General features: G+C 33.6%; 1 protein-coding gene across 1 annotated transcript; it reads right to left on the minus strand.

Moving 5' to 3' along the window:
• Positions 1-82: 82 nt before the first annotated feature.
• LOC123723409 (GATOR complex protein NPRL2-like) lies at positions 83-6,907 on the minus strand. Its single transcript, XM_045685975.1, has 8 exons — positions 6,675-6,907; positions 4,425-4,516; positions 2,538-2,694; positions 2,179-2,290; positions 1,616-1,851; positions 1,161-1,271; positions 348-476; positions 83-250 (listed from the first exon to the last, which is right to left on the minus strand). Exons 1-8 carry the CDS (start codon positions 6,774-6,776, stop codon positions 83-85), a joined length of 1,107 nt encoding a protein of 368 aa, XP_045541931.1. The 5' UTR covers positions 6,777-6,907.
• Between the last annotated feature and the right edge of the window lie 5,676 nt (positions 6,908-12,583).

Genomic DNA, 12,583 nt, shown 5'->3' on the forward strand with positions numbered 1-12,583 from the left:
TGTGGTCGTGGTATTTCAGGGAAGAAGACTAGAATTAACTTCCGGCACAAGAACTCGTCGGACTAAATTAAGATAACAGTAGTTACTTCTTGAGACAGCGTATGAGACCGTGCATCTGCGAGAAGACGATGAGGTTGCGTACGTCGAAGCGTGCACGACGGCAGATTGCGTGGAAGCGCTCGTTGACAGTGCGCAGTGAGGTGCCCTGCTGCAGCAGACTGAGCACCAGCAGCACCTCCTCTATCCGTGGCTGAAGGGAACACATCAACATATCACCAACACAACTATAGAGATTTTTCATCTTTAAATATTATTGTATATATCTTATTTATTTAATAATAACACACCTTTCTCTTGCCTTTGAGTTGAATAAAAGAGAGACAAGCGTTCTGCAATTCGATGTCTGTTTTGATGCGACTTATTTTAGCGGTAGCTCGGTACATGTTGCTGAACTTCAGTAAAGGTATAAGTTTCACCTGCAAATAAAACATTATCACATGTTAACGAGATACCTTAGTCCTACCAAAAAAAAACTTGTGAGCCGTCATGGGACGCCTGGCAGATGTGAAACATCGTGTGTGTACAAGTAATGTGCATAAAATATTAAATATTATAATTAAATAAATAATAATAATGACAATGATAATGATAATAATGGTAATAATGATGATAATGATATATATATATACTTTTAGGGAATTATTAGTCAAGATCATCTCGAGCGTATTGCGCGCTAAAGTTCCCAAAACCAAGTGACAGATAGCTGTAGTGAGGCGACGTAAGCGTTGATATTTGACATGTCTAGTGCTGCGCCGATACACCGGCACAGTGTTGATTTTTGTCTCTAACAATATACATTAAAAAAAAAATATTTTTGATATACATAAAAAAAAATATATTTTTTTTTATGTATATCTCAGTATAGCTTGGGGACCCGTCGCCACGGCAAGCGTCGCCACGCCAACAATTCGGTTTACAAGTGATCCTATAGTGTTTCACATCAAAAGAATGCAAATGTTGTTGATTTTGTAAAAGCATTGCACTTTATGTGAATTGAAATAAATCCGAAAATAACATATCATAAGGAAAAAAAAATTCAGTTAAAAACTTGAGACAATACGTGTATTTAGTTTTTTAAAACAAAATAAAAAGATATTTACCACTCCATAGTAGACCAAGTTCTGAATGCAAGCTTTGACAAGAGTTTTTTCCACATTCACTTTAGCCGCAATCTTAGACACGTGATAATACCCGTTGATGTATGGCAGAAGCTAAAACATATTACTTCATTTTATCACTTTCATTATATTAAGTACTGAAGTTCGTACATTAAAAGTTTAAAGAATAAAAAATGTATAAAAAATAAATACAAGAGTAGTTCAAGAAAGCAACTTAATTACACTTAATAAGCATTTTTTTAATTTCTTTTCTTAATACATACATCTCTGATATTGTAAACTTCAAATTCTAATTCTACAGCGAATATTAAATTTTTGGAAAATAAACATTGATTTTAGTGTAAATATTTTTTTGTACAAAACACTATGTTAAGGTAAAATTTACAAATCTAGGACAAATTAATTTTATTTAATATAGTAAATATTTATCTTGTTACCTGTTTGGTGGTAAGGTCCCAGTTAGAATTAGTGTATATTTCCATTGGTTGTTGGTCCTGCAGCTCATCCCTGAGATCCTCACGGGAACTGGAGTCCGGTTCCTCGCTGAGGTTGCTAGAGTTGCCAGGCCTCGGCAGACCAATAGAAGCTACCAACACCGGCACATCATGATCGTTAACTGTGCTTGGGTCATCTCGTATCTCTGTCACCTTCACATGTATAATTGTGTCCCCCTCTGTTGAAATTAATACCTTTTATGATGCCGAGTACAAAATTAGTTCATTTACATTAAACACTTTCGTTATTTTTTAGAGGAAAAATTATATTTTAGTATTCTTTTAAATTTTTTATGCTCAAAAAAGAAAAAAAAATACGAATCGACTTTGAAAATCATTAACTTTTATAGGTCCTTATTTACTTGGTAGAGACGAACCAGCATAAGCGAGAGTCGAAGGGCGATACTTTTCTTGTACATAGAGGTTTCTCTCTGGCAATGTATTTCATATACATTGTACACAAATATTGTGCTAGGAACAGTATATGAGTTCAGTGGATAACTGACCTGTGACAGTTGTCTTGCGATAAGTGTTAAGGTCATACAGAAGATGAGCGAGGAACGTGGGCAGACGTGATGAGCCTCCGGACACAAATGCACTCTCTTCTTCTAATGTTATCTGTCAAAATATTGTATTATTTACTTTGCAATGTGTGTATTCATGTTTGCTTTGAATAATAACTTGATAGTAACTAATAGTAAAAAACCTTTAAAGAAATTTGAAATAATATATAAAAACTTAGGGAATTAGTTTTAATTAATTAGCGAGACTCAACAAACAGGAAAATGTTAACGATTGTTCAAACAATAGTGGTACTTTTCCATCCTACTTCTCTGCCCTCGTGTGAAACCTTATAAGTGCATACCAGATGTTCTCCTAGTTTCTTCACTACTGGTTCATACTGAACAGTCCATGACCAGTTATCGCAGACAAAGCACAAGTTGAAAACATATACATTTCTTGGATACCTCGGACTCTTGAGGTAGATCGGGTAGCCCAATATCTTGTGAGCTGGAGCATTGCTGCAATAATTTTAATAGCAATAAATTAAAAATAACAGTCACATTTTCTGCTAACAAGAATATCATGTTCTTAAACTACATAAGCAACTAACTGTTAGGGAAAACTGATGTTCATACTATTTAGTACTTGTTTGTTCAATTAATTTTATTGCAAGACCGATACTCGATAGTCATATGCTCGGTAGTTATGCAGATATGGTCAGACAGTATGACAACCCATTAAGTACATCATTAATTCTCATACAAAATTAATTTGATACTTCATAGTGTCAGTTGTCAAACTAATCATCCTTAAAAGGACACACTATAAATGCACATAATTTGTCACACTTTATGTCACAAAAATATATAATTTTTATAAAAGATTAGCTGTCGCCCGTGACTCTGTCCTCTCGGCATTAAACCTTTATATGTAGCCTATGTGTTCTTCCAGACTATGTTCTACAACCGTGCCGAATTTCATCAAGATCAGTTGAGCTATTCTGGAGATACCTTCAAAATACATTCATTGAAACATTCACATTTATAATATTAGTAAGATTTTGTTAAATGCCAATATCATTGTGCTGTAATTTTCATGTAGTTATATTATGACTACATCTAGTTAGCACTACAGTCACTAATATGTATGAATTAAGCAGTAACTTTACTCATAAAAAAAACTGTAAACTGTTTAAAAAATCTACCTAATTGGTTTACTTAATAGAAAGTACATGATAAATAAGTATAAACTTAATATATTATATTAGATTTTGTCATAGTTAATATCTTTTAATAACCACAAAATTTTATATTGTTAATAGCAGTCACATAACATAACATGGCCTTCTACATGTTTACTATCTTGTCATTAAAAATGTACCAAGAAAAGAAAATAGTGTGATTGCCATCTATTTTACATAAAAATTCAGATTGGAATATACTGTAAAAACATAAACACTGTAAAATAACTAACATCAAACAAAAAAAATAAGTTCTTTGCAAAAAAACTACAGTCCAACAAAAAACTGTTACTAATAAAATGAAATCATAGCTATGAGTGCCAGTAATTGTTTCTCTCAGACTGTGTATAAGAGATATTAATGTAAAAACCACTAAATATAGTATTGAAGCGACCAGCAACCTTCAACTGTAATAACCTGGTAGACAACCAACAGTGGTAGATCCCGCAACAACAATATTTGTTGGGTGCCCGAATTGGTTGGGTCGACCTGTGCAATACCACAACCACACAGAAGACAGGCGTGAAGTGGAAGCAATTCCACGTTTCGTCTGATGAGTGTGGTTCCGGAGGCCTAATTTTTGTCCTCTTTCCCTTTCCATCCTTTTCTTTATAGGAAAGGATGGGAAGGGGAAGTGGATTTGGTGGCATAGGGGACGCATAGGAAGGAGAAATATTCTCTTACTGTGCGTCCCCTTCTCCGTTAATTAAAGGTAGGCAACGCATCTGCATTTGCGGATGTCTATGGGCAACGGTCGTCTCGCTATTGCGGCGAATCCAGATGGCCGTTTGCTCATTTGCCACCTTATAATAAAAAATAAAAAAAACCTAAAGTCTGGAAGCAAAAGCAACACCTTATTATTCATATGAAAAAAGTAGCTGCATGGCTTTCAGCTGTTGCCTATGGTTTTAGTTACCATAAACCATATCTTATTTAAATTGTTATTGTATTTAAGCTAATTCTACTAACACAATAAAAAACAGTTTAAAAAATGTATAATATACTTACAAAGTTATGTTTTTCTTTTGTAAAATCGGTTTGGGAATTATATATGTGCTTAATGAAACAAATAAATCCTTTGAAATGAAATCTTCAGGGAACTGTTAACAAAAAATATATTTTACTAAACACTTGTCATGTTCACTACACTATAGTATTAACAAACTTACGTTTTTATCTACCTTATTATTGTGGATTATTTTAAATTTTACGATGACCTTACATATAACGTAAGTGTTACATAAAATTTAATTTTTAATAAGTCCCTTACCTCTGGAGTTTTTCCAACAGCTTGGAAAAGTTCTTTAGTTATTCCGCTCTTAAAAAGTGGCGATGCTAGCTGTGTCGGAAATTACAGGCCTATATCGTTACTCACTGTATTTGCAAAGGTATTCGAACAGATCATTTATCCATCACTATCGTGGCATCTAAAACAGTTAATTGCTCCTGAACAACATGGCTTCTTTAAAGGAAGATCCACTTCTACAAATTTGTTATCCTTTGTGGAGGACCTTGCCGAAGGTGTTGACGCTGGTAAATCTTTTGATGCAATATATACAGACCTCAGTAAGGCCTTCGACAGTGTAAATCACGATATACTCCTGAATAAGCTTCAGTCTTTTGGTGTATCTGGGAATATGCTGCATTGGTTCAAATCTTATCTTCAAAACAGAACGTCGGTAGTCGTAATTGGGGGATATAAATCTAAGTCGTTTACCGCGTCCTCAGGCGTTCCGCAAGGCTCCCATTTAGGCCCTTTATTATTCAATTTATTTTTTAACGACGTAACCAAGTGCTTTAGCAACTCCAGGGTCCTTATGTACGCGGATGATCTAAAATTCTTCAGAGAAGTAAACTCACTTGCAGACAAATCGCTATTACAGAGTGTTCTGGATCAACTATCTGAGTGGTGTAGAAGTAACGTCATGTCCTTAAATGTAAACAAATGTTCGTCGGTCCATTTTTCGAGAAAAAAAAGTTCCATTTCTCACACTTATAATATTAACGGAACGCTACTGAATGTCGCTGACCATATTAGTGACTTAGGTGTAATACTTGATAGTAAGTTGCAGTTTAATGTTCACATCGATGACATAACTAAAAAATGTCTTAAAACTTTAGGCTTCGTATTACGAAACTGTAAAGAATTTAAAGCTCGTACAAAAATAAGTCTTTACTCGTCCTTAGTTCGCAGCCGCCTGGAGTATTGCAGCGTCGTGTGGAATCCGCACTACGATACATATATCAAGCGCTTAGAGAGAGTCCAAAAAAGATTTCTAGCGCATTTATCGTTTAGCAGTAACTTAGGTAATAAACTTTCGAGTTATGATGACCGCTTAAAACACTTTGGGATGGAATCGCTTTACCAGCGAAGAAAATATCTGGACGCCATGTTTCTGTACAAACTGATTAATGGTTACACCGACGCCTCTAACTTATTATCAAAATTGTCCATCTCTGTACCTCTTAGACTACCTAGATATAAAAAATTTAAGCCGTTTCTCACTAAGGCAGCTCGAACAAACTTAGGCTTATATTCACCAATTAACAGATTAACGACTACATACAATGTATGGCATAATTCTTGTGTAATAGAAGATCCTAAACAAGATCATGGTAGTCCAAATATCGCACAATCCATAAATGATGCGTCTCAAATTGATATCTTCTCTAACAAATTGTCTAGATTTAAAAAATATCTTCGAGATGTTATGATTTGATTTTAGTTGTTCCTCTTCTTTTATTACATAATTAGCTTCATCACACAAATCTTACTAATTTTGTTTATATAAAGTTTTGGTGTTTCCGTTTGTTACTTTATTATACTTGTATGATGTGTACACCTATAATTTGGATAAATTATTATTCAGTTTTAATTTACTTTTGTTATATTAGTTATTGTGCATGTGTTATAATTTACCTGTTGGTGTATCTAAATAAATAAATAAAAAGGAAAAATGTGTAATCGTTCGTCACAATTAAAGAAATATAAAAACAAAACACCGCGCCATATTGACATGTGTATGAAATTTTGCAAACTTTCGCTATAACAAAGTGAAGTTGGTCGCTTCTTATATTTTTGCATTGAAATCAGTAAACAATTCATTTTCTTTAATAGATGATGTTTAACTAAGAAATAACTTACATGTTAAATGAGATTGGGACAGCAGTAAGATGAACAAAAGTAAACTTGATATTTTAATTGTAATTATAATAATTAAGATAAGTTCTTAGTTTAGTTAGTTATTAATTACTAACCTGGCATGCTATTTTAGGTCCAGCGACGGGATGAAATTCTCCAAGAAATATACATCCTATGGGTCCCTCTCGTCCACACCCTTCATAATACCGTGTTTCCATTATTAATGTTTTTATTTGTTATAAATGATGGCTGGATTTTCACTGATACACTAAGTATTTTACGGTAGTTAAAAATAATATTTTGTCCAGTCGAAAAACATAATAGATATAACTACTCAAACGGCCGGACTCAAAACCTCCAAACCGATTGGCCCAAAGAGTATGTAACTACTTCGTCGTAAGAGTCGGGACTTAGAACATATTTAATTTTCTCTATTTGCACGGTAAATACTTGCCAAAATTTAAATGTTTTATTTAAATTTTCTGACAAACGAAGAAAAAACGATTTCTGTTTTCTCTCAATCACTCTATTACCATTCTTTACCTACACAATAAATTTGAAACTACCAAGTGCATGATTGCCATATTTAATTCGGAAAAAAGGAAAATCGATTTGTTACTTTCGATTCAGAAATTGAAATATTTATTTCAGGAAAAGTATTAACTCTCAAACGATTTCTCTTTTCTCTCAAGCACTCTCTTACCATTCTCTACCTACACAATAAATTTGAAACGTCTTAGTGCATGCTTGCCATAGTTAATTCGAAATAAAAGGAAAATCGATTTGTAACTTTCGATTCCGACATTGAAATATTTATTTCAAAAAAGTATTAACTCTCAAACGATTTCTCTTTTCTCTCAAGCACTCTCTTACCATTCTCTACCTACACAATAAATTTGAAACGTCTTAGTGCATGATTGCCATATTTAATTCGAAATAAAAGGAAAATCGATTTGTAACTTTCGATTCCGACATTGAAATATATATTTCAATTAAAGTATTAACTCTCAAACGATTTCTGTTTTCTCTCAAGCACTCTCTTACCATTCTCTACCTACACAATAAATTTGAAACGTCTTAGTGCATGATTGCCATAGTAAATTCGAAATAAAAGGAAAATCGATTTGGAACTTTCGATTCCGACATTGAAATATATATTTCAGAAAAAGTATTAACTCTCAAACGATTTCTCTTTTCTCTCAATCACTCTCTTACCATTCTCTACCTACACAATAAATTTGAAACGTCCAAGTGCATGATTGCCATATTTAATTCGGAAAAAAAAGAAAATCGATTTGTAACTTTCGATGCCCAGAATTAAAATATTTATTACAGAAAAAGTAAAAACTCTCAAACGATATTTCTTTTCTCTTAACGACTCAACGACTCTCTTACGATTCGCATTGAAAAAAATAAAAAAAAGTAAAGTGAGGGGGCCAACTTAACACTAGAATTTGAAATTGTTTTTACGGAGAAAGTAGGAACTCTCAAACGATATTTCTTTTCTCTCAAACCCTCTCAAACGATTCTCAAACGATTTGCGTAAAAAAAAGTTAAAAAAATTAAAGTGAGGGGGCCAACTTCACGGAGGTTATCCAACCTTACAATACAAATTTACAAAGAATTTAATATCACAATGACGCCACGCAACTGAAAAACCGTTAATAGATAATGCCAAAGAGTATGTAAACATTTCGCTAGTATACTATGAAATGGTTACATACTCTTTGCTACTTCGTAGTTTTGCGTTCCGTGTCTTCAAAATTATGAAATAATTAAACAATATAAATGTCAGATTTTTATTATTTTTTATCAATTTAAGATAACATTTCACAATAAAAATTAAAATAAATAATATGTTTGGTTTAAAAAACTTTAATCGAATTAAATAGAGTATTTTTTTAATTTATTTTAGTAGCATACATGACTTATGGCTGTATAAAATAAAAACCTTTGACCACTTATAAAATAAAACTGTCAAAGTTACGTCAAAAGTAGTGAAAATAACTAACCAAAGTATGATTTTATTTATTAAAAACTACCAGTCTCCGCAACTTTAAACTTTGGACAGTAAGTCCCTAGATATAATTGTGTTCGCCATAAAAGCTACAATCGCCAACTCGACCGTCAGTAATGTATATTTCAGCCCTGATATTAGGTCCTTACATATGAAATTGGCGTTTTTCGTACTGGCCACTTTAATCACGAATTTCTCCTCTTTGGTAAGGAATTCCAAATTCAAATTTGTACAGCTATAGACTCATGTATTTGTGGTTCGATGACCGTCATTCATTTGTTTTTTTTCTTCTGTTTTTTTCTGTTTGCGTCACTCATTTTACAAAATGGAAAACTTAAAATATCGCATTATTTACGAGTACGAGTTCCGCCGTGGCACTAGTGCTGCGGAAAGGACTCGAAGGGTAAATGATGTGCATGGCGGTCGTGTTGCAAAAGAAAACACAGTTCGTTTTTGGTTCCAACGTTTTCGTTCTGGAAATTTCGATCTGCAGAACGAGCCCCGTGGACGGCCTGAGACTCGAGTTGATAATGAAGAGATGAAGGCTATTGTGGAAGCGGATCCATCGCAAACCACGTCCGAGTTAGCTGCAGGCTGCGATGTTAGTGATAAAACTGTTTTAATTCACTTCTGTACTGTACTGTACACTGTACATGGGCGTTTACCTTTGTTACATTAAGGGTCCCATTGTTCGTTTCCTCCTTACTCTTATAATAATGGGGTAAGATAGAGAGAGGGTAAGGCAGAGTTTGTCGTAATTTATGCTAAGAATGTGTTCGTCGGGGTCGTTAGAAACGGACAGACCAACCTGGTTGGTGAAATACTAACTTACATATTATTAGAATAGAGAAGTGTGCCAGGACTGCACCGAAAGGAAATTCATGAGATATTCTTCAAATTAAATAATTCATAAAAAGTATGACATTTTTATACAATTCATTTCACATCAACATTTCACAATATCGTTATTTACTGCATATTTTGATCTTTCAAAGTGTGGGAGTTTGACATTAATCATCAAATCTTGTGGCGTTAAGCAGTAGTAACAGCATCATGCCATTATAATTTGTTTTTTTTTTACCTCATCTAATGCAGACTGATTTGAATTAGTTTATTTAATTTTCTTTTTAGTTCCATCGGAACCTCGAAAAAGGAACGAAACCGCTGTCCTACTGTGAAAACCACTATCACACAGTGTTGTGAAGTGGGCTCGGCAGCTACTAGCTGTTACCACAACTTCTGCGTTGTGGAAATAAAAAAAAAACATTACATATGAAAGATTTATTGAATGTTTCATTCAGATACTCTCACACATTTTTATTTATAAATGTTGGAAAAAGTGTGCTGCAATTGTTTATTTACTTATCCCTAACACGTTGTGTATCGCCAAGATGTTTTTGAGGGTTTATGATTTATTAAGCATCGTGATTATAACCAGACTGCAAAATTCTTTCAAAAAGTTGAATAGTTATAAAACTATATAGGTCAGTCGTCGTCCTGCAAATACAATAATTTTTATAATCTGTTACATTTCAGGTGATACACGGGGGCGACTTCTAGTTAGGTATTGTCACAGAACAGCGGGGTTAGGCAGTAAAAAACATAAACGATACGAAAGCGACTATCGTTCGATTGTGATTGGTTGAGAGACTGACGTCTGACGTCACGCGTTAAAACCATAGGCAGTGACACGCACGAAAGACGAAAGACGAAAGCGTCGTCTATCGTCTATCGTTTTTCGACTAATTCCTTTGAAATTCTTAGGCAGTAACACGAAATGACATTTCCAATCGTTTTAAAAGCGACACGATCGTTCGTTTTTGAGACGATCGTCAAAGGTGTCTCGTTTTGCCGCGAAGTCAACCGAATCAACTTTAGTTAAATATCTTAAACTATTATTAAATCCTTACTAATATTATAAATGCGAAAGTAACTCTGTCTGTCTGTCTGTCTCTCTGTCTGTCTGTCTGTCTCGCTTTCACGCCAAAACTACTGAACCGATTTAAATGAAATTTGGTACACAGATAGTCTAGAGCCTGAGGATGGACATAGGTTATATTTTAACGCGAAAAAGGGGTTGTAAGGGGTTGAAAGTGGGGGTGAAAGTTTGTATGGAAGTGTCGCCTACTATTGTTTACTGAACCGATTTAAATGAAATTTGGTACACAGATATTCTAGAGCCTCAGAAAGAACATAGGCTACTTTTTAACGCGAAAACAGGGTTGTAAGGGGTTGAAAATGGGGGTGGTAATTTGTATGGAAGTATCGTCATTTTTACAGTTAGAAGCATGAAACTTCTTTCTAATGCTGCTAATTTGATATAAATAAGTAAGAATTTCGATTTTTGTAAAAATTTTACCCGTAAGGGTGCTAAATAACAATAGGGGATGAAAATTTGTTTCGCAATATGTGAGGTTTTAATGAATGTTTTGTTTAATATGTTTTACTATTATACTTACTGATATTTAGCTTAGAGCCTGAGAAAGGACAAAGATTAATTTTTATCGTGAAAGAGGGTTTGTAAGGGGGTAAAAGTAGGGGTGGAAATTTGTATGGACGTATCGTCATTTTTACAGTTAGAAGCTTATAACTTTTTTTAGGCTGCTAATTTGATATTAATAAATAGGTCATTTAAAGTTTGTAAAAGTTTTACCCTTAATGTTGCAATATAATAAGGGAATAGGGGATGAAAATTTGCATAAGAGTAAATGAATATTTTGTAAGTTCCATTTGTTTTGTTGTAATTTTTTATAAGTTTAAATAAAATACCTCAACAACAACAACTAAATTCACGTCCGTAACCCAGAGGGATAGGTAGAGACCAAACACCTACATTTGGTGCGGTCGTGGCACACCTATCTCTATGTCTACATCCATACATCAACGCATAGCACGTCGGTCAAGTAAAATAATAATCCTTAAAAAAAATGCTTAACGAAAACAGTATTTCACGCGGACGAAGTCGCGGGCACAGCTAGTATTAAATAAAACTTCTAAGGTGAGAAATCAATTTGGTATTGTTGAGGATCAATGTCCACTTATCCACAACATAGAAATAAATATTTAAAAGTAAAATAAGTTTGTCTATGTCTATTCTCGATGATTTTTAGGTACAAGTCTATGACACGGTAATAATAATACCGTGAGTGAGAGAGATACAGTTATACCCAATTCCTGTGACGTGACAAAGACAGGGATAACTATCTTCTGTCCCTTTCTGCGTACCAGGCTTTGGGGTTTGTTTGGAACAAAGGTTGTCCCCTACAAACAACCTAGGTTGTCCCTAACAAAGTTTGACATTCGTGTTATTTTTCGAAAATTGTGAGTACTTAGTCACTGTTATTGTGTAAAAATATTTTGATATTTCAGTTTTAGTTAGGTAAAGTTTATAAAACATGGTATACTGCTGTATTGTTGGATGTAAAAGCCGTAGTGAGCGAAAAGAGGAAAACATAACCTTTCACTCGTAAGTACTGTAACTACGCACCTATTCAAATGTATTCATACAAAATAAGGAAGAAAATACAAAATAGTTGTCCTTTACAGTCTTTGTAATAACTAATATGTTAAAATACGTGTAAAATCAGCTAAAATAAAATCGTATTTTTTGAACATTATGCGCCCAAACGCAGATGTCATTTGTGTCAAATAATATACTGTGGATCTGGGAAACAAGCGGCCATATTAAACTTCTTTTCAAATTGGTTGGTTATTACCCGTAAAAATAATACCACCATCTTGTTGTAAAAATTACCCTGAATTTAGGGGAAATAAAGTATAGTATTTGTAATGTATATAAATGAAACAATTCACATTTTTTATACTATTTTCAACAGATTTCAAAATGAGTAGTTTTTAATTCTGGTATATGCTGTGTTTTTTATTGATACTTTCTTATCCCGTTGATTTTAAAGAGTATAAAATTAAAAAAAATTGTCCCATGTAAATTTTATCGAAATCGGTTACTTAATTTCTTAGAAAGTATAATCAAAATAGTTAAATATTAAG

The sequence above is a fragment of the Papilio machaon genome, chromosome W (genome assembly GCF_912999745.1).
Source record: "Papilio machaon chromosome W, ilPapMach1.1, whole genome shotgun sequence".
Classification (NCBI taxonomy): domain Eukaryota; kingdom Metazoa; phylum Arthropoda; class Insecta; order Lepidoptera; family Papilionidae; genus Papilio; species Papilio machaon.